The sequence below is a fragment of the Semicossyphus pulcher genome, unplaced genomic scaffold (genome assembly GCF_022749685.1).
Source record: "Semicossyphus pulcher isolate SPU_LCO1_2020_fin unplaced genomic scaffold, fSemPul1.0.p SCAF_10, whole genome shotgun sequence".
Classification (NCBI taxonomy): Eukaryota; Metazoa; Chordata; class Actinopteri; order Labriformes; family Labridae; genus Semicossyphus; species Semicossyphus pulcher.
The window spans coordinates 2,547,587-2,572,610 of record NW_027211604.1 but is presented as its reverse complement, the minus strand read 5'-3'; the positions used below and the strand labels follow the sequence as shown (position 1 = coordinate 2,572,610).

Here is a 25,024-nt window from a genome sequence, read left to right as displayed (position 1 = left end):
TCTCACAACATCCTCATTCCCCCCTCTGATGTCTTTGCGTCTTCAGGCTTCATCAACGTCCACCTGGAGAGGAAGTTTGTGTCCAAACTGTTGAGCAAACTGTTGGTCAACGGAGTGCAGCCCCCCCCACTGGCCTCCAAGAAGAGGGTACCTCACACTCACACGTGATGCAGGATGCAAACAAACATTTAACTCCCATTTATGCACCTCTTCCATCTCTGCCAGCCTGAGCCTGTCACAAAACAAACACACGTAGGTGTAACAGGTTGACAATCGCTTTCTGTCTGTGTGTTGCTCAGGTGGTGATAGATTTCTCGTCTCCCAACATCGCCAAAGAGATGCACGTGGGCCACCTGCGCTCCACCATCATCGGGGAGAGCATGAGTCGGCTGTTTGAGTTTCTGGGCTACGACGTCGTCAGGTCAGTTCAGTCACATGATGCATTATAACAGACCACGAAGCAAGGATAACCTTTCTGTCAAACGTTCCTCATAACTGTACTCTCGTATATAACAAAAAGGGGCCTTTAGTTTGTCCGAATAGAACATATTAGCGTGCTCACACAGCACAGCTAAAGTAGCATCTTCATCTTATTTGTAAAGGCACGATGTCCGATAGAAGGTTGTCAAAATGTTCGATACTTCGATACCACATGTATCAAAATGATACAACCTCCATTATTTTTACAGAGAGGAAAAAAACCCACATCAACAATCAGTTTTCAAAGCTGCAGCGTGCAAGAGAGCTGTGGTCGAGTGACATAGGCAGGACGTGGAGAGAGCGAGCGCCGTTAAAATAAAGCTGTGAAACAGGAAAATAAGAATTCTGATTGTTTCACACGCTTATCGACAAGCTAACACGCGTACACCTCCGTACAACCCCACGGTAAGGTACAGCGTTTAGTTTGTCTGCAGCTGAAGTCGCGCTTCATCCTTCCGACTGTGTGTGTCTGCTCCGTCCTCCGTCACACCTGAAGCTCTTATACAGAACCGACACAGCGGACTGTTCTCATTCACAGGTCGGCAAATACCGACGTTTTATAAAGTCCTTTTGGCGAACGCGATTCGGCTCTATGCCGTCTTCAGCTGAGTCATCTGTGAGCTTGTGTTTTTCTAGATTTTACAACATCAAATAATAAACATTATTTTTGGGGGAATCCTGCTCATTATGCCTTTGGTACCTAACAGTCCTTTTCTTGTTGCCACGGTATCGAGTATCGTTGTTTCTTTTACCACGATCGTATCGAAGTTTAAAACTCTGGTATCATGGCATCTCTAGTACAGCATAATTGTTACCATTTAATGTAACAGCTTAAAGTGAATGTTCTTCAGTCCCCTGGCAGCTCACAATGAATGTAGTATTAGCATGCTTTTATGCTACACGCCCTCAGTTTGCATCACTTTTCATGCTAAGTTTTTAACATGCCGTTTAGCCGTGCTATGCTAAGGGCTAACATGCTGAAGCTCCAGTTGTTTACACTTGCTCTCCTCAGGTTGAACCATGTGGGAGACTGGGGGACTCAGTTTGGGATGCTGATCGCTCACCTGCAGGATACATTTCCAGACTACTTAACCGTCTGCCCGCCCATCAGTGACCTGCAGGCCTTCTACAAAGTCAGTTAAATGTCCATCTGTTTCCCACTGCAGATCACTCTCTGTTTGTTAACTGTGTGTTTTAAATGCTGTTAATGATGTCTTCCTTTAGTCTATGACCCAGGTGTTTGACAGTTTGGTTCATCTCTGAAGCATCTCACCTGTTAGAACTTTTATTTGTGGTCTGATATCAAACCTTATTATCCGACTGATTTAGGAAATCTTTAACTACATTAAACAGTAAAATGTGGTTTGAGACTGAACATACAATAGATAAAGAATACAGTTCATTTGGGTAACTCAGGGAAAGGTTGCACCAAAGCAACAAACAATGGAGGGAAAATCGAGACAGTCGAGACAGCAACAAGGCTAATAAGATTACAGGGGCAACAAACGTTGTTAAGGACATACACTGGATTGATTCAACCAACACTAATGTACTTGAAATGGACTGCGCAACTGAATAATGTAGGAAAATACAAGTCAGTGTTGGCAGATACTCAAAAACTACCTGATCAGGGCATCACTAGTTTCTAACATTGTTTTTATTTGTTTTATTGGCTGCACATTTACCTGCAGTGTGTCGCCAAAGTTCACAGATGAATAGTTTGATAAATTAAGTTTAGAACAATGAAAGACAGTTCCTGCAGTCCAACACTTATGTAGGATGTTTAGCTCATGTGTATTGTGTGAATATTTTATATGTACAAAATCAAACTATCTGTTTCTTCCCTCATTTCTCTCCACGCCTCATTAACTCCATACATCATCCTCCCTGCTGCGTGTGGTCTTCTCATTTCCTCCTTCTCTCTGTATAATTCCTCCTCCTCTCCTCTCCTCTCCTCTCCCATCAGGAGTCGAAGAAACGCTTTGACGAGGAGGAGGACTTCAAGAAGCGGGCGTATCAGTGCGTCGTCAGGCTGCAGAGCAAAGAGCCCGACTTCATCAAAGCCTGGAACCTCATCTGTGACGTCTCCAGGAAAGGTAGTCTGCCCTGAGTTGATCCTTTATCAGACTGATAGGAAAGAAATTATCACCTTAAAATCAGGACTTTGGGAACTTTTTATTAAACGATATATTAACATTTTGATGGACTAAATTATGAGCAGAAATGGTCTGTAATCTCTAGAGCCTGACTGACGCCACTTTCAGACAGGAAAAGTTCACAGATACCGATATGGCAGTCAGTGTGTTGAGTTTTTAAGATGTATAAAAAGTCTATTTTGAGTCCATGTATTTTTCACTGTTCAAAGGTAACCAGAGGGTTGTTTTATTAACGAATAACGTTATTAAATAATATGTAACCATATAAACAACCAGTTCTGGCGTTGACCTCTGTCTGCTCAGCTGTAATCTCTATTTACAGACTTTACACAGTCAAATAGTCGACATAGAATCTGTAGGCAGGGACGTGGCTCTCTGGGAAGGCAAGTGTTCTGTTTGGACTACGCTTGTAGTCCGAGTAATTTTGACCAATCATGTATCAGCAGGCTGCGGCGTGTGCAGGAAAAACTGTGTGGAGAGCAAAGCAGGCGGAACGTGATGCGCCGTAATGACATCACAGCTCCCATCAGCGTGATGTGACGACGACTTCACTTCTTATTAATCTCCATAAAGAGACATCTGCACGCTAACAGCTAACAGCTAACAGCTAACAATCTGTTCTAGAGCTAACATTTAACTAGAGATGAATTCCCTTGACGCTGTGTCACGAAAGCCGTTCAGCGTTCAGATTTCCCGACTTCCTGGAATGCATCAGATCGATCCGACCTCCGTTCAACAAACGCGCATTTTAAACGTTTTCTTCTCCTCTTGAGGACAGACCTGACGAAGCTGGAATTTTTACAAATCTGCATCATGATGTTGAAATGTGGGCGAAGGTAAGACCCGTTAATAACAAGTACATCACAAGAGAACGGTTTCTCTTCCTGGAACGATGCAGCACGCGGAGAAGGAAGTCATTTATCGCTTACCGCCCGGCACGTTCACCGGCGTCCACAGAGGCGACATCGTCTCAGACTGTAGCCGATGGGATCCCAGATTGGCTCGGCTGTGATGCTACATGTGCTGCATAAATTGCAGTGCAGTGCAGTTGGTGTCAGAGCGCTCTCTGCTGGACAAACTACATTACGACACTCGTTTTCCACATTTTATGTCTTCTAAAAAAACATTCAGGTTACATGTACGCCAATACTGATGATATCTGCGATTGGCTCATATCGACCTTTAATATCGGCCAAGCAATATATCGCTCTGGCTCGTAAGTTCTGATGTTAATACAGCATCTTGTATATTATAGCCTGCACAAACAAGGCCAACCTTCAATGTTCAAACATATTTACATACACAGACAAAAACACAAATTATAGGAACACATGAATATTTTGTCTTTATGCTTAAAACTTGAAATGCATGAGCCGGTCTCATATTGCATGCTGTATTATTCTGGTGTAGTTCTCCTAGTTTTCTAAGCTTCAGAAATAAAATGAGCAGATATTCTTTCACTCAGTCCAACTTCTCATTTTCCTCAAACCTAGAGGATTCATTTGCTCTGCACTCTTACGTAATGTGGAAGAAGTTTACCCTCCGGCTCCTCTGCAGCAGGAAGTGATTTATCACAGAGGCAAATAACAATAAACTTGTGTGACATTACATGTGTAATACTTAACTGTGTCTTCAGTTCTACTCTTCTTGAGGGTTTGTTTTCTTTATTTTCAGAGTTTCAGAGGGTTTACGACTGTCTGGACATCACGATCGTCGAGAGAGGAGAGTCGTACTACCAGGACATGATGAACGCCGTGGTGAAGGAGTTCGAGGAGAAAGGTCAGTGTGCAGAAGCGATAGCTGGTGTCGGGCCCAATTTCAATGTCCGCCCTGAACTCCAAACCCTGAACCATCAAAAATTACCGAGATGTGCTCGAGTTCGAGAGGCTGGAAGGGCTCAAAATGGAATTAATTTTAAGACATCATGTTGCATTGATGCCGCTAAAATAGGAAGGCACTTGGAGGACTGTCTTTGATTCTTTTGCCTTGCAGATCAAACAACAATAAATCTATTTACTCGTTTTAGTTTAAATCATAAAGCAAATATTAAAATGTTTCTGATGTATAACAGATGTAAAGTGTGTATGTACCAACCTAAATCCTTCTTAATACTGTTTTTTTTGTAAATATGAATTCAAGCACACTTAAACTTTATTTATAAGTTTGTTTCAGACAAAACGTGCAGCCCAAAATGATTCAAATAGTAACAACACACAGAAAATAAGGACAAAACCGACAACAATTGATACAATTTTGACTAAAACTACATTATGACTTAAAAATTAAAACAATATAATAAAAGAATTACTTCGAAGTAAAAGAAAAAGATCAAAAAGAGAGACACAGATCAAAAATTATGTAAAAAAACAATAAAAACTCGACTACGGCGATGAAAATACTACTAACAGAAACCAAAGGGGGCACAAAAAACTGAAGGAACTCTTGCTGTTACTTTTATTGGACACATGAAGGAAACTTTAACATAAACCGTTAAAAGAAAAGCTCTAAAGGAATTAAGTAATCTGGCGTGAACATAAGATCTTTGACGCAGGGAGGTGCAAGGTTATTTAAAGCTCAGATAAATGCCACATTGCAGACCTGCCGTGTGATTTATTTCCCGAGCAAAGTCTGCAGGAATTCAGTCTTTCAGAAAGCGTGCATGAAGGAGTCAAAATGTCTTTGAGAGATCCCACATGCATCTGAAGATTTAACACTGGGACAACCACAAGTCGTCCTCTATAAGTCTGTGAGTGGCGTTGGGATTGTGCCTCTTTGTTTCAAGTGGATCAAAACTGAATCTTCAGGGAAATCCTCCGTTTTTTTTGTGGGTCTTCAACTCTGGGTGCCCTCTTGTGCAACGTTGAATTCTTGCATCTATTCACTCTGATTTCACTTGTTTGAACCGATGATATCTTGACAAAATCCTCAACATCAAATACAAGTCTTGAGAGCCTTTGAAAAAGTAGTCAGCAGTTTCCAGCTGTGACCACAAGGGGGCAGTATTACCACAAAGATTCAAACTCTTTCCGTCTCTTTTTCTGGGTTGTCTTTTTTCTTCTTTCTCCATTTCACCCATTGTCTCCTCTTCCTCTTCCTCCTCCGATCACACTCATATTATTCCCCTCTCTCTCTCTTAAAAGCAATCGTGATATAATGTCCCTTTTCCTCATTCCTCTCCCCCCTCTCCCCCTGCATCCCTCTGTCCACCTCTCCTTTCTTCATGTCTCATTTCTCTCTTTCTTCTCTCCTCAGGCTTCATGCAGCTGGATGAGGGTCGTAAGATCGTCTTCGCCCCGGGTCAGACCATCCCCCTCACCGTCGTCAAGTCGGACGGCGGCTACACCTACGACACGTCGGACCTCGCGGCCATCCGACAGCGAATCTTCGATGAGAAAGCAGACATCATCATCTACGTCACCGACAGCGGGCAGGTGGGTGGAGAGGGAAGAGTCAGGAGTTCAGATAGAAGAAATGCAGACAGAGTTTAAAAACATAAACGCAGGAGCTGGAGGGAGAAACGAAAGCAAAGAAAACGGGGAGTCAAAAGGTAAAAAGGGAAAAAGTAAAAATCTGAAGTACCTGAAATGCAGCAGGGGGACCGTTAGTTTCATTCATGTGAGTTTTACACGGTTTTTGTTGTACTTCAAGAAGCAGAGACTCCTGTTCTGGGGTGAAGGAGGAGAAATCCACCTGCAAACACTTGTTTAACACTTCAGTACAGTATCTCAGGAATAAAACGTCTCCTAGAATGCACATTTTTCCACTTAAAAACGTTCCCTTTGATCTTGTTAGAGTATAGCTGAAGCGTGGCGTGTGTTTGTGCAGGCACACGGCCGCTTCCCTGCAGATTAAAAGAAAAGAGAGGACGTTTTCAGTGTCTGTTTTTTCTCTTGTGAGATAAATATCCAGACTTGCACGTTGAATTCAACTCTTTAAAAAAAAAACTAACATTACTTTCTTCTCGCTTTACAATTTGGAGGAGAACTTGAGGTCCGTAGCAAAGACAGCAGGTTTAGTTATGAAGCTGAAAGAGAAGAGAAGGAAGAGAGTTTGAGCTCACTCTTTGAGAGAGCGTCTGTGAAACCTCACGCACTTAGAAATCTATCCTGATAGAGACGCATCATTCACTAGAGTTTACACTATTTTTGCTAGCACACTGTACATTAGCCTTCTAGCTAACGTTACCACAACGGTCGACACATGCGCACATGCATTGCCTCGGCTCCGAAAGCTCTGGCTTCAGGCGTTAGTGAGGCTGGAGCCAACGGCTCGAACTGATCGGGCTCGGGACCACCACTCTCCTCCACCACACTGAAGTGCTCTTCAGGGGACTATGGAGTGTCGCTGTCCATTTTTCTCTGGCCATGGGAGGGGATGTCACTGAGCTGCTGGACACACCCGCCCCCCCTCCACCCCCCTCTCAGCTCGTTGCCCACTTTGAGCATTTTTCAAAATTGTGCAGTGGGTGGAGTTCTGGTCAGACCTGTGGGTGCAGTTACTCTTTAATAATGTACATGTTGAATCCTGAGTCTCCAAGTTTGCACTCATCCTGAGAAATACATTAACTCAACATCTACTCTGTGGATTTGCCCAAAAGGTAGAACAAACCAGGCTCAACTGGTAGAGCAACTTTTGTTGGTCTGTAAAATGATTATAACTTGATAATACATAGTTAACTTTTAAAGCTGCAGTATCGAGCAGCAAAGTCTCCGACATGAACACAGACGTGGTCAGAGGACCTGCATTCGTTTGTCTGCAGCTGTTCTGTCAGCAGTGACGTATAGGAAGTCTTTTAATCTGGAGCGTGTAACTTGACATTTAAAGCTCCTGTGAGGAGTTTTTAGCTGGTTATGAAACAGACTGAAATTAATTCTGATAACTCGATATGACCTGCATAAGCAAACGAGACCGTCAGAGACGGATGGATTATTTTTTATCTGCACGCTGCCTTTGTTTACATTCTCCAGGGCTAACAAAGTGAGTAAAAAGTGAGTGATACATAGGACTGTTAAAGAAGCATGTACGGGACAAAATCAGCACAGAGATCAGAGGTACGGCTTTGTCCACAGGGGGCGCCAAAATCAACCAAACTGAAAGTTCCTCACAGGAGCTTTAAAATGAGTATAACCGGATAATAAAGTAGTTAAAGCGTTCTTTCAACATCGGGCTGTAAAGTCTCCAAATTGGACGCAGACGTGCACGCAGTCCAGCTTATGATTCTTGTTTGTGAGCTCTGCATCTGTTCTGGTCAGCAGCGACCTTTGTGGAGAGTATAACCTGACATTTAAGTTACTTAGTGTGTGTGTGTGTGTGTGTTTGTGTGTGCGTTGCAGGCCATGCACTTCCAGGTGGTGTTTGCTGCAGCTCAGATGATTGGCTGGTACGACCCTAAGGTGACTCGGGTGGAGCACGCAGGCTTTGGAGTGGTGCTGGGCGAGGACAAGTGAGTCCAACACACACACACACACACACACACACACACACACACACACACACACCTCTGTTTTTTTTCCTAGAAAAGCAAGAAGGAAATTTTAATGTTAATAATTTTCAGAGCCAGTGTGGAATGAATGAATGAATGACTGAATTGAATGAATGAATGAATGACTGAATGAATGAATGAATGAATGAACGAATGAATAACCACAGAGTCACAAAGATCTTTGGAAACCTGTTAAGTACAAAGGAAGCACTTAGGAAGTCCTGAGGCAGCCGTTTGATGGTCGGCTGGAAACTTCCTGTCTCTGGAAACGGCTCCTCTGGGTGACGTTTGGTCGCCTTCCCACAGCTGGGTTTCTTTCAGTTACTCTACCGTTGTTCCTGTCTTGCCAATCGAGCAAACTGAGCCATTAGGGGAGTGAAGCGTCTTCATTTCAAATAAATGTCTTGTGAAGAAGTAAGAAAGGAAACGAACCATCCATGAATACATTTATAATGTACAGAAGTCTGGCCCACCAGCTCTTCTAAAGCTCACGCTTACAAGTTACAATGAGATTGTTTGTTCTGTAAAAACTCCAAACTTGAGCTAATGACCTCCTGGTTGAATCCACTTTATTCACTATTGTTTGAGGCATGGGTCGGCACAGCATGAGCTCTAACTTCAAACTGAACAAACACGAGGACCTTTTTATATCAACTTCTTGGCAAAAAACATCTACCTATTTCTACAAGGAGATAAGACGCTTGTGTTGACACGAGTCTGCAAATCTGTCAGATTAAGACTGCTCGATGTTAAAGAGTTACGTTTAGAGGCTGTGAGACCAACTCTGTGAGTGTCAGTGACGGTGTTTAAAACGTATCCACAGAGTGATTCAACCCGCTGCATCATCTGTTTGTCCTTCACTGCATCTTTATCACATTTATGATCGTGCATATAAACAGATATTTACACACACCTGCACAGACAGATAAAAGCAAACTATGCAGCTGAACAGAACATCCAGCGTTTGAACTACAGAAAGATGCAAAGCTGTTATTACTCAGCGTGTGAGGAGAAGAAGGGAGGAGGACAGTTCTGCAGGAGGTGGAGGAGGTGGAGGAGGGTTGTTAAAAGTTAGACGGCATCAGAACCAATTTCAGCTTCAACACAGAAAAACTCTTTTTTTAAAAGATGCAGAAGTTGTTGTATCCGCACGCTCCTCAGGGCTCTCACACACCGTGACCACTTCCACAAGCCAAGACAAAGATGGAGGGCGGAGTCGTGTCTATTGTGCCGGAGTAATAATGTGAATTCTCCTTCTCCTGCTTCTCTTTCTTCCCCCTCCTTCTTTTCCTGTAACTTCCAGCTCTTCATCCTTCACCTTCATCTTCCTGCCCACCATCTTAACTTTGATACATCCTTCTACTCTTCCTTGTCCATCCATCCATTCATCCTTTCTTTCTCTCCTACTTCTGCTTTGTCTTCCTCTTCCTTTACCTCCTTCTACATTTTCTCCTCCTCTTTCTCCCTTTCCTCTAACTCCTTTTTTGCATTTTCTTCTTCAACCTTTCCCCCTCTTCCTTTTCCTCCTCCTCCTCCTTCTCCTGATTCTCCCCCTTTTCCTTTTCCTTCTTTTTTTTTGTTACTTTACCCTTTTTTCCTGGTTTCCCTCTTCATTTCCTCTTCCTCCTTTTTTGCTTTTTCTTCTTCAACATTTCCCCTTCTTCCTTTTCCTTCTCCTCTTCCTCCTGATTCTCCCCCTTTTCCGTCTATTCACCTCCTATTTCTGGTTTCCCTCTTCCTCCTCCTTCTCTTCTTCTCTTGCTCATCCTCCTGCTCGTCCTCCTTCCTTTTTACCTCCTCACAACATCACAACAACATCCCCCCTCATTTTTTCTCCTCTGCCTCTTCCTACTTCTTCTCCTCCTCTTTACCTCCTTCTTTCTAATTTCCCTCCTTCTTCTCTTCCTACTCTCCTTTCTTCTCCTCTTCTCCTCCATCATTGTTTCTGCCACAGTAAATTCTCTTGTAATACGGTCTGTATCTCCTCCTCCTCCTGCTCCTGCTGACTTGTATTACCTTGTAGGACAGTGTGTCTCAGCCGTACTGTCTCTCCTCTCTGTATAATTTATTCCCTTTAATAGTAAGCAGTGATTACAGTGCGTCTGATAGGTGAGCAGCTCTATAATTCCAGCTCTATCCGTCACGCTGCTGTTCGGCCCCAATCAATCGTCCGGAGAAGAGTTGTCGTCGGCTCAGGCGGGAGGTTGACTTTACGCTTCGCAGAGGCCGTAACCAAGTGCTGCTAAACGCCCCGCAGTTACATGAGGGGGCGTAAATTGGCCCCACAATGTCTACACTGCTCCAAACTCCATAAGAAATTTATCATGCTGTTTTCATAATCGCTCATCCAGGCAATAAGGGCTTAAAGCGGCCGCGGAGGGAGCTCTGACGGCTGCACGTAAACGAGGACGAAAGGATGGGAGTTATTAAATGTTTGGCTCGTGTTCGCCGTTCATGCTCGTCTCATTGACTCGATTGTATATAATTTGTTTTGTCATGAAGCAGAAGTGACGTAATAGTTAGCTGTCATGATGATTACTGTCACAGAACCTTCTGGAAACTTCAAACCCTCTCAATCTGTGGTTTCCCTGATCGGACGATTCGAGGGGTTCAGGTTGTTCCCCGACTAAAAGTGGTCTTTACCGTCTTTCACTAAAGTTTTCTTTCTGTGTTTCTGACACAGGAGGAAGTTTAAGACCGTCCCTCCTTCTCCTCCTTCTCCTCGTTTCCTCCTCCTTCCTCCTCTTCTTCTTTCATTTTTTCCTCTTACTGCTCATTCTACTTCTTATTTTATTTTTCTTCGTCGTTGCCGTCTTCTTCTTCTTCTTCTTCTCCTGCTCTTCTTCTTCGTCTCCTCCTTCTTGTTCTCCACTTTCTCCTTCTGTTTCTTTGTCTCCTCCTCCTTCATTCTTCTTCTTCTTCTCCCTCTTCTCTTTCACCTCCTTCTTGTCCTCCTTGTTCTCTTTCTCCTCCTTCCTCTTTCTCCTTTTTTTTACCTCTTCTTCCTCAACACCCCCCTTCTCCTTCTACTACACCTCGTCCTCTTCCTTCTTCTTCCCTGTCACATACTCTTCCTGATTATCCTCCTTTATCTTTTCCTCCTATTCTCTGCCTCTTCCTACTTCTTCCTCCTTCTCTTCATCCTCCATGTTTCCAACTTCTTCCCCCTCTTTCTTCTCCTTGTTCGCTTCCTATTCCTACTCTCCTTACTTCTTCTGCTTCTCCTTCTGATTCCAAACTTCCTTACAAACTTATCATGCTGTTTTCATAATCTTCCAGCCAGACAATAAGGACTTAAAGCGTCTGCTGTTTGGAACATTCAGGGGATTCAAGTTGTTTCCTTGTTAACCTCCTTTCACTGAAGTTTTCTTTTTGTGTTTGTTGCTCAGGAAGAAGTTTAAGACCCGGTCTGGAGACACGGTGAGGCTGATGGACCTGCTGGAGGAGGGACTGAAGAGGTCCATGGACAAACTGAAGGAGAAGGAGAGAGACAAGGTGAGGGCATCGTCATTTAACCAACAGGATGAACATAAAGGATGATCATAAAGACGTAACAAATATTACATGTCTTTGGTTTGGGACGTGCAGAAATGAATTGAGCCTAAAAAGATTTCAGTTGGTGAAAAAGAAACATCTGTGTTTGTTTGGTGAAGAGGAAAGGACAAAAACATGGCTGCACGCCTCAGGGGTTGTTGTTTTTTAATGTCTGTAGAGAATATATTTAACTCTTCACAAAGTCCTCGTTTTCTTCCTGGCAGACTGACGGCTGTTTCATATTTAATCAGCTGTAAGAAGTCGGCTTAAATCTCTGATTCCTCCTCTGAATAATTGGTAAGACTTGATGGCAGACCCGCCTTCGTTCCAGTCTTGTGGAATCATTTTGGCTCCGTCTTTGAGCTCGAATCAGAGTCCTTTTTAAATCAGCATTTCGTGTCGAATGTTTAATGTTTGATAAGCAGCCGTTTAGCGAGAGGTTATGTCCAGTGAGCAGCTCATTATTTCTGCTTTCGATTCACCCTGAACGACGAGGCTTATTTTACAGTAATGACTGTTTCGCTCTCCAGTAGCCATTAATTCTTCTCATCCGGCACAAACCGAGCCAAACTCTGGATCTTTCTAATTACATCCGGAGACGATCACGACTGAAATATGAAACAACGCCACCACAAAATAGTTCCTCTCATCTGCTGAGCTGTGAGGACGGCCTGACTGTGTGGGGTCTCTTCTTAAACACATTCTATCTTCCTCACCTCCATCGTTTCATCATGCTCTCTTTTCTGTCTGTGTCTTGTGTGAGCTTGAACCTCCTCATATCAGCAGCCACACTGCTGCTGTCTCTGCCTGGTTTTGCTTTTGATTGCGGAAAAAGCATCAAACATCAGGCATGAATTTCTCCTGAACTTAAGCACAAATATATATCGATCAGCCGTAACGTTATGACCACTGAGGTCATAAGGAGGAAGTGTGATGCTACGGCCAATGTTCTGCTGGGAAACCTTGGCTCCTGCCATTCATGTGGATGTTACTCTGACACATACCACCTACTTAAACACTGTCGCAGACCGAGTCCACCCCTTCATGGAAACAGTATTCCCTAATGGCAGTGGCCTCTGTCAGCAGGATGATGCGCCCTGCCACACTGCAGACATGGTTCAGGAATGGTTTGAGGAACACGACGAGTTCAAGGTGTTGACTCGGCCTCCAGATTCCCCAGATCTCAATCCAATCGAGCATCTGTGGGATGTGCTGGACAAACAAGTCCGATCCATGAAGGCCCCACCTTTTCGTGCACCTCGGCTTCAGAGAGCTGGCCAATCAGGAGAAAGCGGGCTTGTAGGGGCGGGGTTTCTTAAAAGGACAGCGCTGAGTCAGTCGTTTCATGCAGAGGCTGTATGAGGGCCTGCACAGAGCCCCAGTGTGAGAAAAATTAGTTTTTTTTAACTGTAAATTATGTTAAGCTACTCGACAGGTATCACAGAGTGAAAGCTTGGAATGAGTACAATACCCCCCCTTTAAAGGATCTGCTGGTGCCAGATACCTCAGCACACCTTCAGAGGTGTAGTGGAGTCCAGCAGAGACCTACACAGTACAGGTGGTCATAATGTGTAATGGCTGATCCGTGGATGCGTCTATTAAAAGAACCCAGATGGAGACCAAGATATTTCTGATATCATCCGTCACAAGCACGTTCTCGTGTCCGTATCTCCAGCAGAGGATGCTTGATGAGTGTGTGTTGTATTTTCCCAGCAGCTCTGTGACTCAAATTACACCAACTATAGAAGCTGCTGCAACCCCCCCCCCCGCTTCAACACAGGTTCTTCATCATGAGTGTCTGAGCAACTCAAGTTATGGAGAGTAGATTTAACCTTCTGACCTTTGCATTGTTCAAACTCCTCTCCTGCTTCAACCCAGAGAACATCTGTAGACGATCCTTTCCCTTCATCCAAACTCTGAGTCTTCTGTGAAGTTGTGTGTGTCTGTGTGTGTGTCTGTGTGTGTGTGTGTGTGTGTGTGTGTGTGTGTGTGTGTGTGTGTGTGTGTGTGTGTGTGTGTGTGTGTGTGTGTGTGTGTGTGTGTGTGTGTGTGTGTGTGTGTGTGTGTGTGTGTGTGCAGCCTCTGCTGTTGAGAGGATTGTATCTGGAATCAAACTTGCTTGTGGATAAAAATAACACAAAAACAACCAGACTTACTTGACCTGGTTAAGCATCATCTGGAACACTTGATGTAGTGTAAACACTCGATGACTTCCAGTTGAACTGCTATGATTTTAATGCTGGGAAGGTTGGTGTGTGTGAATCGAGCGCCAGCACGGTTTCCCTGCAGGCCCTTCTGGCCTGGCTCTCTGCTCACTGTCTGGGTCGGTGCCCACGTCTACCATCTGCTAACCCTGCCTCATTAAAACACACCCGACCTCCGGCCTCCGTGAACCTCAGCCTGCAAGATCTGTTTTCTCCAGTTGTGCTCGATTATTATCGGTTCTGGTCTTTTTTCTTCTCTTCTTAACTCCTGGGCTATTTTGTTTTTGCATAAGTAAATAATTCATTAGCTTTCTTGAATCATCCACGGCTGAAAATAGTCCAGAACAAACTCACTATGTCCTTCGGCTTGAGCACTTTTGCTTAAACCTAAAGGAGCCAGCTGTTTTAGGTGTTTGCTAACTATACCGTATTATTGTGAGCTCAATAGATATAGGTTTTTTCCCGTTGACATACATCTGAAAAAGTGGGACCATCTTGTATTCGGGGTCTAGTCTTTTAAAGGCCAATATACCTTCACAACAGTAGACAGCGCCACTTATCTGTAAAGTGAGTGTACTCCTCATGACCGCGGCCAGCCGTCACTCACAGCTACGGAGCCAGGGTGATGAGAGACGGAGAGACGCGGTGATCGTACGGAACGAATGGTTTAAAAGTAGATAAAGTTAACCAACAACTGAGGAGGAGTTATGATGCTGATTTTAAGATAATTGTTATTGTCCGAAAATAATGTCCCAAAAAGATCAGGGGCCACCGTAGCACCGCCTGCCCCGTCCTCCTGCGCTCACAGCCCGGCCTTCTGCACCTTGGTTAAGCTCCTTGGAGTCCCCGAGGACCGGGCCTTCTCTGATACCAGGATTTCTCTGATGGACACCAACTACTGCCGTTCTGTTTCAGCTGTGGAGCGCCTGTCCATCTGTCTTCGCTGAGTGGCAGTTTCACTGTATGTAGCAAGCGACACGTGGGCTGAAATCTGGCTGTTATCTGGTAATTATCGCCTCGGCTCCGATCCGCATTGATGGGAACACAAAACCCGTGTTGGCACGCTAATCTCCGCCCCCTTTCTGGAGCGAGTGATCTGTAAAATATCTTGTTCAGCGTTCAGTTTCACTCAGTTAAAAACCCACTACCTAACACCCGCTAACACACGGCTTTTTTGCTTAGTGGGAAAGGTTACAATCTGCATGCAGACCCGGGTCAAATGACTCTGCAGTAGACCCGGGTAATAATCGCCTCGGCTCCAATCAGCATTGATGGGAACACAAAACCAGTGTCGACACGCTAATCTCCGCCCCCTTTCCGGCGTGATGCTATGCTCCGTCAGTAACTTCTGCGACTCCTCGTCATCTCAGCTACAAATTCAACCCGTCTCCGTCCGAGCAGCGCTCCAACATCGTTCTAAATTTGTCGACACCAAGTTTGATACACAGACTGAATGAGTGATAGATACAATACAGACCTAACCACCGTAACATCTTCACTGGTTACTAACCCTGTCTCCAGCGCGTTTGTGACGTCCGACGGTGACTCGGCAGAAAAGAGACCGAAAGGAGGATACTTCACTGGCAATGGGAAAAGAGACAATCAGCATCTATAAGCAGGTCTTCCAGGGTCTGAAAAACCTGCGTCAAAGCGCTAATTTTAGTGGGAAAGGGGTCCAAGAGACCGACAGGAGAGTGTGTGAGTGTTACTGAACAACAGAACGAAGGTGTGCCCGTTACCAGAGCAGACCATCCAGCTGTTACAGACTGCTCTGTAATATAGACCTCACTTTGATGGTTAAAGATTTATTGACATTTTGAAAGGCTTTTTATTTAATTTAAATGTGACAATTGAATCTAAAAGATATTGAAACATAAAGTTTTCTTTATAAAAACAAATTTGGTCTTCAAAAAGTCTTTCTGAAAAAAAACGTCTTGAAAAGGGGGCGTGCCTTATATTTGGACCAATACGGTATATCACAGTAAAATCAGTTTATTTTGGGACAGGCGCTCCACAGCTGAAACAGAACGCCTGTCGTTGGTGTCCATCAGAGAAGTCCTGGTACTGATCCGAGCTAACAGCTCATCACACTGGGCACTGGTCATCCCTAAGGAGCTGGAAGCAGACACAGCTCAGGAGGAGGAGGGAGGTTAACCAGCTGTGTGCACGTAGGGATGATGTCAAAGTTTGATCTGCTCAGCCTTTGATGTGAAAACAGCTTTAAGTCGATTAATCAGCAGCACTCGTCTTCATTAAGTGACGTATTTTCTTATGATTGCTGTTTAATGTCACGTCATCTCTCCTCCTGTCGTGTCATCTTGTGCCCTTTCTTGTCTTATTACGTCTTGTGTCCCTTCCTGTCCTAAACTATTTATTTCTGTGCTTTTTATTCCCGCCCTTAATAAGATGCTGTGTCACGTTGGGGCCTGTCTCTTTCGCTTCGTATCACGTTGTTCTGTTTTGTCATTTTGTCATATTGTGTCCCATTACTTCATTTCCTGTCGTGTCATTTTGCTATCCGTTACGCTCCGCTTCTCTGGAAGTTTTTGTTTCCAGTTAAATCATAAAATCCCCCCCTCACTCTTTTCCCTCCCCGTGGTAACGGACACGTCACACAGACTCCAGGAAAGGCTATGACTTAATAAGTCAATTTAATCTTTGCCTGAGGTTAGTAAATTAGATTCATTATTTGGATTAAATTCAACTCGCTGCGTTTAGTGTTGGAAGCATTAGATGAAGAACAGCCTGCAGTAATTACAAGCTGATAAAAGCTGAAAGTTATCAGAATATTTAATGACTTAAAGAATGTTGGGGGGATTGAAGCGATAGTCACCTTCACAGCGGTCTATAAAATGAAATTGTCTTCGTGCAGGTCCTGACCCCGGAGGAGCTGACGAAGGCCCAGAGGTCCGTCGCTTTCGGCTGCATTAAATACGCCGACCTCTCCCACAACCGCATCAACGACTACGTGTTCTCCTTCGACAAGATGCTCGATGACAGGGGCAACACGGCGGCGTACCTGCTCTACGCCTTCACCCGCATCAGGTGAGGCTTCGCTCTAAAGCTCCTTTAATAAATGAAATGTAAATTCAGCTTTTTTTTTAACATCCAGCTTTTTTAGATGTTTTGTCAGCTGAGGGTTTAATTTGATTAATCTTGGAAGCAGTGTTGATCCATCCTCTGAAATATAGTCGACTCTTGTCAGAGTATTTTGCAAAGGAGCAAAAAAAGTTGCATATTGGTTGATTTATTAAGTTAAATTGGTGCATTTAGCCATCAAGACAAAGTTCGTTGGCAATTCATAAGTCCAACTCTTGAAACAGCTGAAGAATATCTTTTTATGCTCTCCAGAAAATACATGTACAAGACTTTTCATCCAGCTCATGATGCATCACAAAGTGTAGCATGTAAACTAGCGCACCTCTCAAACTCACTCGCCTCTCTACAAGCTTTGAAATAGTGCTGCAAAAGCATGCTAACACTGTTAGCACATTTATGCTACACGTTTTAAATGTAGGCATGTTACTTGTAACCTTACTCTGAGCACATGAACATGCAAATGTCAACATTGATATAAATAAATAGATTTGTATTATTTTAAGGCTTTTATGTGTGAATTGTTTGCATGTTTTATATCTGTTAAGAAACTGCCCGTTGTTAATCTTTGGAGACAAATTTAGTTCTTTTAATCAAATCAAACATGCTAACTAGTATTAGCCTACTTTAGGCGTTACATCATGCTAAAAGATTGTTGTTAGCAGCAGCCTGTTTGATAAACAACGCTAATGTTAGCATGGTGGTTAGCCATTTCCAAAAGGTATAGATGATTATTGCTTTTGTCTGCACTTACTTACACCAGACTCGACGTGATTGACTGACATCAAGTTACTTTATTGTTGGTTTAAAATAAAAAAAGTTTGTCGTGAGTCTCGTTAGCTGATGAGGTAAGGTAGTGATCCTTTTGTACTTTGCCTTTGAGGAAATATTGATTACCTTATTGCTAAAAAAAAGCCCCAAGACTGTGGATGAAATAGCAGACGTTATCCAACTAAGACCTGCTACGTTAGCTAGCTTACATTTTGTTTGCATTATGTACAAATTTAGCTAACTAACCACACGAACGTCCTGCCGGTGTTGGCCCTCGTAGTCTTTCATCAAACCTAGTTTACCCAGGCCGGATTAACTTGATCTGTTTTATTGCACTTGTAGTTGCATTCTGTTATTGTTGATGTTAGCGGGCTTTGAGTAACTTTAAAAGCTTTTTTTATGTGAGACAAATCCCAGCCGGCGATCATCAACGATCTCGACTCTGGGGTACTGATAGATAAATGAAGTTCGTCTGTCTGTGTCTGCGTCCTGTTTAAGAACCTCCTTCCAGTACCAGTACACTCTTATTAACCATGTCAGATCAGTTTGCTGGGCCTTCTGGGAGCTCCTGGCAAATGATAAGTCTTTCCAGTTAGCCATTCCTAATGTCTCCTCTGCCCTAATCCCTTGTATGGAGCGACCATCTCCTGGCTGCAGAGCGATCGTTGATCTACTCCTCTCCTGCTTCCCTGAGGTGTTGGGCTCAGGGTGGCAGAGTGCCGGCAAAGATTGATTGTGTCTTTTTTTAAGTTGGGGGCGTCTCACCTGAGAGGATTCCTGAATTCAGTCAATAGAAAGCTCTCTCTGGAGGCGGGGAGCTGTTCAAGTATCAGAGACAAGAAAAGGTCTCAAACACAGACGGACCACAGGAGGGCTGTTCAGCTCAGAAAGGAAGAACAGACAAAATAACGTAATAGAAGCTTGTTTTTTAAAATCCTTTTATTGATCTTATTGATTTTGTTTATGTTTTTATTGCTCAATCAGACATAAAAATACTGGAACTGGAGCCAGGAGACGATTAGCTTTGCATAGATAAACGGAGCGAATGATAACAGTTGGTCTCAAGATAAAAAACACACTGCCAACACTTCTAAAGCTTAACCAATGTTGATTAATGGTGTACTCGACTTCCTGTAGGTCCATCGCTCGTCTGGCTAACATCGACGAGGCGACTCTGAAGAACGCGGCAGAGACCTCCGAGGTGCTCCTGGACCACGAGAAGGAGTGGAAGCTGGGGAAGTGCATCCTCCGTTTCCCCGAGATCCTGCAGAAGATCCTGGACGACCTGCTGCTGCACACGCTCTGCGACTACCTGTACGAGCTCGCCACCACCTTCACCGAGTTCTACGACAGCTGCTACTGCGTGGAGAAGGACAGACAGACAGGTACGACGGGTGGAGGAGAAGATAGATTCATAAATGCTTCTCTTCACAGTCGGGTCAGGAGCGATGGAGGTGAAAAGTGCAGAATAAAAACAAAAGAGCAGGAATACCGAAATGTTCTGCTCCCAGAATGAGTCGGATAAGTTTCACGAAGATCCGCCTGAATTCTGTTAGCGCTCCACTTGTCCCTGTTAGCATTTTATCCCCATGGTGTGCTGAAGTGCTAGCTCTTCAGGCTTAGAGCTGTTTAATTATGCTAATTCTCAGTTAGCGCTGTGGCAGTAACCTCAGCTGGAGGGTTTTGTTTTGTCATTTGGCTTTGTTGACTGATGGAAGGTGTGTGCGTGTGCGTGTGCGTGTGTGTGTGTGTGTGTGTGTGTGTGTGTGTGTGTGTGTGTGTGTGTGTGTGTGTGTGTGTGTGTGTGTGTGTGTGTGTGTGTGTGTGTGTGTGTGTGTGTGTGTGTGTGTGTTGAGGCAAAGATCATGAGCCAGATTTAAAGTGACAGAAAACATGAAACTGGGGCGTCACTCTGTCAGTGTTTTGGCATGACGGACTGGACATGCGTTCATCTTTGAAAGAATGAATGTAAATGTGTCAGCTGTCAACACGGACAAATAATCATCACCGCACAGAACGCAGCAGCCTGATGCAGGGTTCAGCTGAGAACAGAGAGGTGTGAAGCCTGAGGGAGGTCAGGCATGGGTCAGCTCCCACCTCCTGAGGCCTGAGCGAGGGTTACATGCAGGTCAAACTTGCCCCTGCTGTCCCGGGGGTGTTTGGTCCCTGTCAGCTGTGTTTACAGTAATGCTGGGTTAAGTTCTGTTGCTTGCTCACCTGGCTCTGACTCAGATGTCCTTTAAGACGCAGCTCCATGCCTTCATTCTCTTCCCCCCCAACTCAGAGCCTGAAATCTCCTTCGTCCCAGAGGTTCAAAGTCTCTGCTGTAAACATAAACACTCCACGTAGCGCCCCCTACAGGACTGGAGCTCTGCCATGGTGACGACCGGATAGGCAGCTTTTTCTCTGGTTTCTGCATTTGTGTGATTTTGACTCTGCATTGTTTGTTTTTGCAGCAGTTGTCTGTGTTTGCATTTGCAGCACTTGTCTTTGTATTTGTTTTAGATTGTTGAACTTGTTTTGGAGTCTCTCTTGTTGGCAGCTGCAAGTTTCGACTCGTTTCACCTGGAAGTGTGCTTTTACAGTGCTTTTGCCCCGTTGGCCAACATACAATTCAACCCTCAGTCCACGTATGTTCAGCCGCTATCAGCTGACATGTTAGAAAAGATGCAGTGATGAACGGTTCTTTTATGGAAACTTTATTGTACCTGTTGGTATTTAAAAAAAAAAAGCAAATTTTGTTCAAAGTAAAATAAAAACAACAGGATGCCGAAGACTCTGCTGGTTTCTGTTAGAGTTGTTTCGAGTGTACAGCCTCAGATTCTGCCTAAAACACTGCATCAGGTGTCGAATATATTCGGCCAAAAAAGTTGCTGCTTTCAGTTAGATTCTCCTGTGACGATAACAAACAACAGTGCAGTGCTCGTGGAGTGTGTGATGTTCGTCAAAGCTAGCAAAATGTCAGCAATCAGATCTAAAAATAAATTATTTCAATGGTATTGGAGGGAGGGCTGCACGGGGGTGCAGTGGTTAGCGCTGTCGCCTTGGACTAAAAGGTTCCTATTTCCTGGTTCGGACGTAGTGGGCCTTCCTGTGTGGAGTCTGCATGTTCTCCCCGTGCATGCGTGGGTTCCCTCCGGGTACTCCGGCTTTTTCCCACAGTCCAAAGACATGCTCGTTAGGTTCACTGGTGACTCTAAAATAGGTTTGAATGTGAGCGTCAAAGGTTGCCTGTCTCTGTGTGTCAGCCCTGTGATTGACTGGCGATCAGTCCAGGTGTAACCCCGCCTCTCGCCCAATCACAGCTGGGATAGGCTCCAGCCTCCCGCGACCCTGAACAGGATTAGTGGTATAGATAATGGATGGATGGTATTGGAGGGATATCAGCCAATACTCAAGTCTTTGTATCGTTAAGGAAAAAATGTCTCAGTCTTTTATTCCCGTCAACATCAGCTTAAAAAAACGGAGTAAAAGGATCTAAAAATAAAACGGTCTTCTTGTCTGCGTTTCCTCTCAAAGCTTCTCCATCAGCTCCTCCTGAGCAGCAGCATCACTCGGCTGTTGTCGGCCTGTTTGTGAAAATTACAAACACATTTTTCTGTCTGTCAGAGACCATCGCCGCCCGCCGCCCTGTAACGAGCTGTCTGTTTAATTCACCCTCTGCTGCTCATTACACACTTAATTTTTATTGGATTTCTGCTCCGTGTAGCAATTTGTCCTGATGCTGCCGACGGTCATGGCTGATGTGTGTAGATTCAGATGTCAGGGTCATTGATTTCCACTCAATGCTGTGTGACTCTAGCATCATTAAACGTGACCTCTGACCTTTCTGTTGTTTGTTTATGCTGTTCTCTGCTTCACCTCTGACTCTGTTCTCGTCTCTACAATCTGCCTGACGTCTCAATTTGTCTTGTTTTGTTTTTCTCTTCACCTGCTTCACCTCTGCTCCCCCGCTCTTCTTCTTACCATCTTTTACTTTAGCATTTTAGTAACATGTTCAATCCCACAAATATCCCAGTTATGATTCTGATCATCTGTGATTGTATAAACATGTAAATAGCCTGCATACAAATGTCAACACATTCAAAATGAAATGAACGTAGAGGACAAACAATCTGTGCTGCGTGGATAATGTTGGTTTCATTACAAAATATTAAAGGGATTTCAGTACCATCATGCCATCAAGAGAGTTAAAGCATCGTTCAAAGATAATAGAGATGAGAAAATATTTTGGCCAGGATAATCCGGACATAAATTGGTCATATTGTCACATGGATATGAGCCAGAAATGACCATGTTTTGTCGAGAGGATGGAGCTGGGGAGGAGTGAGGCGCTAGCAAATGCTAAGTCATCAGCTAGTGCTAGCTTGGCTATCAAGGTGCCGAAATTAGCTCGTTGGCGCAGGTTCTTCAGACCCGGGAAGACCCGCTTATAGATGCCGATTGTCTCTTTTCCCATTGCCAGTGAAGTATCCTCCTGTCGGTCTCTTTTCTGCTGAGTCACCGTCTGACGTCACAAAGGGTTAGCAAACAGTGAAGATGTTACGATGGTCTTTATCGTATCTATCACTCATTCAGTCTGTGTATCAAACTCTGCGGCGACAAATTTGGAACGATGTCGGAGCGCTGCTCGGACGGAGACGGGGAAAACTGTAGCTGAGATGATGAGGAGTTGCGTAAGTTAACGGAGCATAGCATCGCGCCGGAAAGGGGGCGGAGCTTAGCGTGTCGACACTGGTTTAGTGTTCTCATCAATGCCAATCGGAGCCGAGGTGATAATTACCCGGGTCTGAATGCAGATTGTAACCTTTCCCACTGAGCAAGTAAGCTGAGTGTTAGCGCTTGTTAGTTAGTGGGTTTTTAACTGACTGAAGCTGGACAAGATGTTTTACAGATCACTGTGGTAGCACATGTAGCCCCGCCCTAAAGCATCCCCTTCTTTATGGTCCATTCGACTCTAAATGGGAGCATTTCTAAAGGAACATCATGCTGTGTTGAAGAAGACTTGAAACTAGAGATTGAGACATAAACTCATTAGGAACATGTTTACTGAGGGAACAAATCAAGTTAGACTCATTTTCTCATAGACTTCTATACAATCAGACATCTTTTAGACTGTCAACACATGATGCCCGAGCTTTGTAATTTCTGTACATGAATCTGAAATGTAACAATCTACTGGAAACCAAATCCTTGTTATTGATTAAACAGGCAGAAAATGTAAAGTGTTCTTTTCTCTCTGCAGGTGAGGTGGTGAAGGTCAACATGTCGAGGATGCTTCTCTGTGAGGCCACAGCGACCGTCATGGCCAAAGGCTTCGACATCCTGGGTATCAACCCCGTGCAGAGGATGTAATGTCACAGGATGTGATGTCATAGGATCCACCCTGCCCCTGTCCTCCTCCCTCTATACAGAATCCAGAACTGGACCTGGAGGAGGCGTGTTGCTTTCACTCACATCACAGCCAAACATCACTGGACTCAAAGAAACCATTTCTACTAAGTCAAGATATCAAAAAATCTCCTTTTAAATCCATTAATCAACATGTTACGCAAAACATCATTTTTATTAAAGAATCAATGAAACCAAACGATCAGAGTCGGCTGTCAATCATTCACACGTGTTGGATCTCTCTAGATCTCACTGCTGAGTTAAGATCCCAAACTTTGTTGACTAAACTGGCTTTACGTCAGACCTTACTGGAACCAGATTATATAATCTAAGAAACTTTACCTTGCCAATAAAAAGCTCCTTTTATCCAAATATGTCGTCGCCATCTTGGTTTTTTGGAGCCAGGAGTGATGAGAGGATGAGACGGTGGAGAAGTTAGCAACAGTAATAGCTTGAGAGGAGCGTGGGGTTAGCTAGTCGTAGCTTGGCTAGCGGGCTGCAGCCGTAATTCAGTTATTATTCTATTAATCTCTATTTACAGATTCTATTTTTAGTGAGCAAAATGTTCTGGTTTCCGCTCGTGGTACCTTTGTAGTCTGAGGAGTATTAACCATCACGTATTAGCAGGCTGCGGCGTCTGTGTGCAGAGCAAAAGCAGGCGGAACGTAATCCGAGTGCAGCCTCTGTGTAACTTCCTGTTTACAGTAAAACTGAGACTCAACACAAACAGATGAACGGACGTGAAGCCTACGTCCTAATGAGACGGAGCACGTTTTAGCAGCACCTGGTTTTGATGGAGGGTGAGAAGCTGTTCCCAAATACAGTAAACACAGGGAAACAGATCTGTGTGGGTACATGAGACGCTCAGAAAGAGGAAAGATCACGGCGATCACTCGATGTTGTCGCCCCCACAGAAGGCCCGCCTCTTCATTCATCCGATTGGACCGTGAGAAAAAAACGGCCATGACGTCGGGCGCTTTTCTGCTTTGAGTTAAAGGTTTTTAAACTCCAGGCTCAGAGCGTTTCCCCAAAAATACGAGGCGCTCTGCAACGCAAAAGCAGCGTGCAGATAGCTTCTCCCCCAGCTGCTGCAACGCGCTCCGTCTGATCGGGACCGAAACTGGAACGTCCGACATGTTCACCGTTGCTCTGAGAGACTTTATCATATTCAGACTGTAGCCGATGGGTTCTGAGATTGTTATTCTATTAATTGGGAATTGCACATTTTTGCGAGCAGAAAAGTCTTTGAACAAAATCTAAATGGGATCATAATTTACTAAATGAACATCATGCTGTGAGAGGAGATTGAAACTAGAGACGAGAGCATAAACTCATTAGGAACATGTTCACTGAGGGAATAAATCAAGAGAGAAGGAGGCTCATTTTCTCATAGACTTTAATACCTTCAGACTTCTTTGGACGTCCTGTGGAGTCGCCCCCTGCTGGCCTTTAGAAATAATGCAGGTTTAAGGAACTTCATTGTCTATCGTCTTAATTTCGCCTGCGAACGACTGACAGTCTGCTGCTCAAATGTTCAGTGCTATTGTCTCATTTTCTACAAACAACTTCAGCCGTCAGAATAAGTTTGAAAGACGCTTTAATCACTTTCATTTTGCATTTCTTTCAGCTCTAATTGCTTTTCAGGACTTTGACATATAGAAAGCCACGTTAGACCCGAGCTGCGTTTCAGATAACGACAATTACAGCCTTTTCCCTCCATGACATGCGTGAGTAAGTGGGCTTTGTTTTCAGAGCGCAAGGCAAACAAAGCCATTTCACAAAGTTAATTATACATCACACACACTCCCAGGCAGCCTGTAATTGTGAAGTCTGCCTTTACCCCGCAGACAGTCGTGCACTTCCACAGATATAAAAGTTGCATGACTCCGGGATTCGGCACAATAGCTGTT

The 25,024-nt window shown here is 44.2% G+C and overlaps 1 protein-coding gene across 1 annotated transcript in view; it reads left to right on the top strand.

Annotated features, from left to right (window-relative positions):
* The window catches only part of rars1 (arginyl-tRNA synthetase 1), a 28,473-nt gene extending 5,008 nt beyond the window's left edge, over positions 1-23,465 (top strand). The window contains exons 5-15 of the mRNA XM_069677665.1: positions 47-147; positions 300-421; positions 1,493-1,613; positions 2,447-2,576; positions 4,311-4,415; positions 5,889-6,067; positions 7,970-8,079; positions 11,508-11,613; positions 16,729-16,901; positions 18,861-19,108; positions 22,969-23,465. Of these exons, the coding sequence (XP_069533766.1) occupies positions 47-147; positions 300-421; positions 1,493-1,613; positions 2,447-2,576; positions 4,311-4,415; positions 5,889-6,067; positions 7,970-8,079; positions 11,508-11,613; positions 16,729-16,901; positions 18,861-19,108; positions 22,969-23,078 (1,505 nt within the window). The 3' untranslated portion in view covers positions 23,079-23,465. The remainder of the gene's footprint in view (positions 1-46; positions 148-299; positions 422-1,492; positions 1,614-2,446; positions 2,577-4,310; positions 4,416-5,888; positions 6,068-7,969; positions 8,080-11,507; positions 11,614-16,728; positions 16,902-18,860; positions 19,109-22,968) is intronic.
* Positions 23,466-25,024: the final 1,559 nt, after the last annotated feature.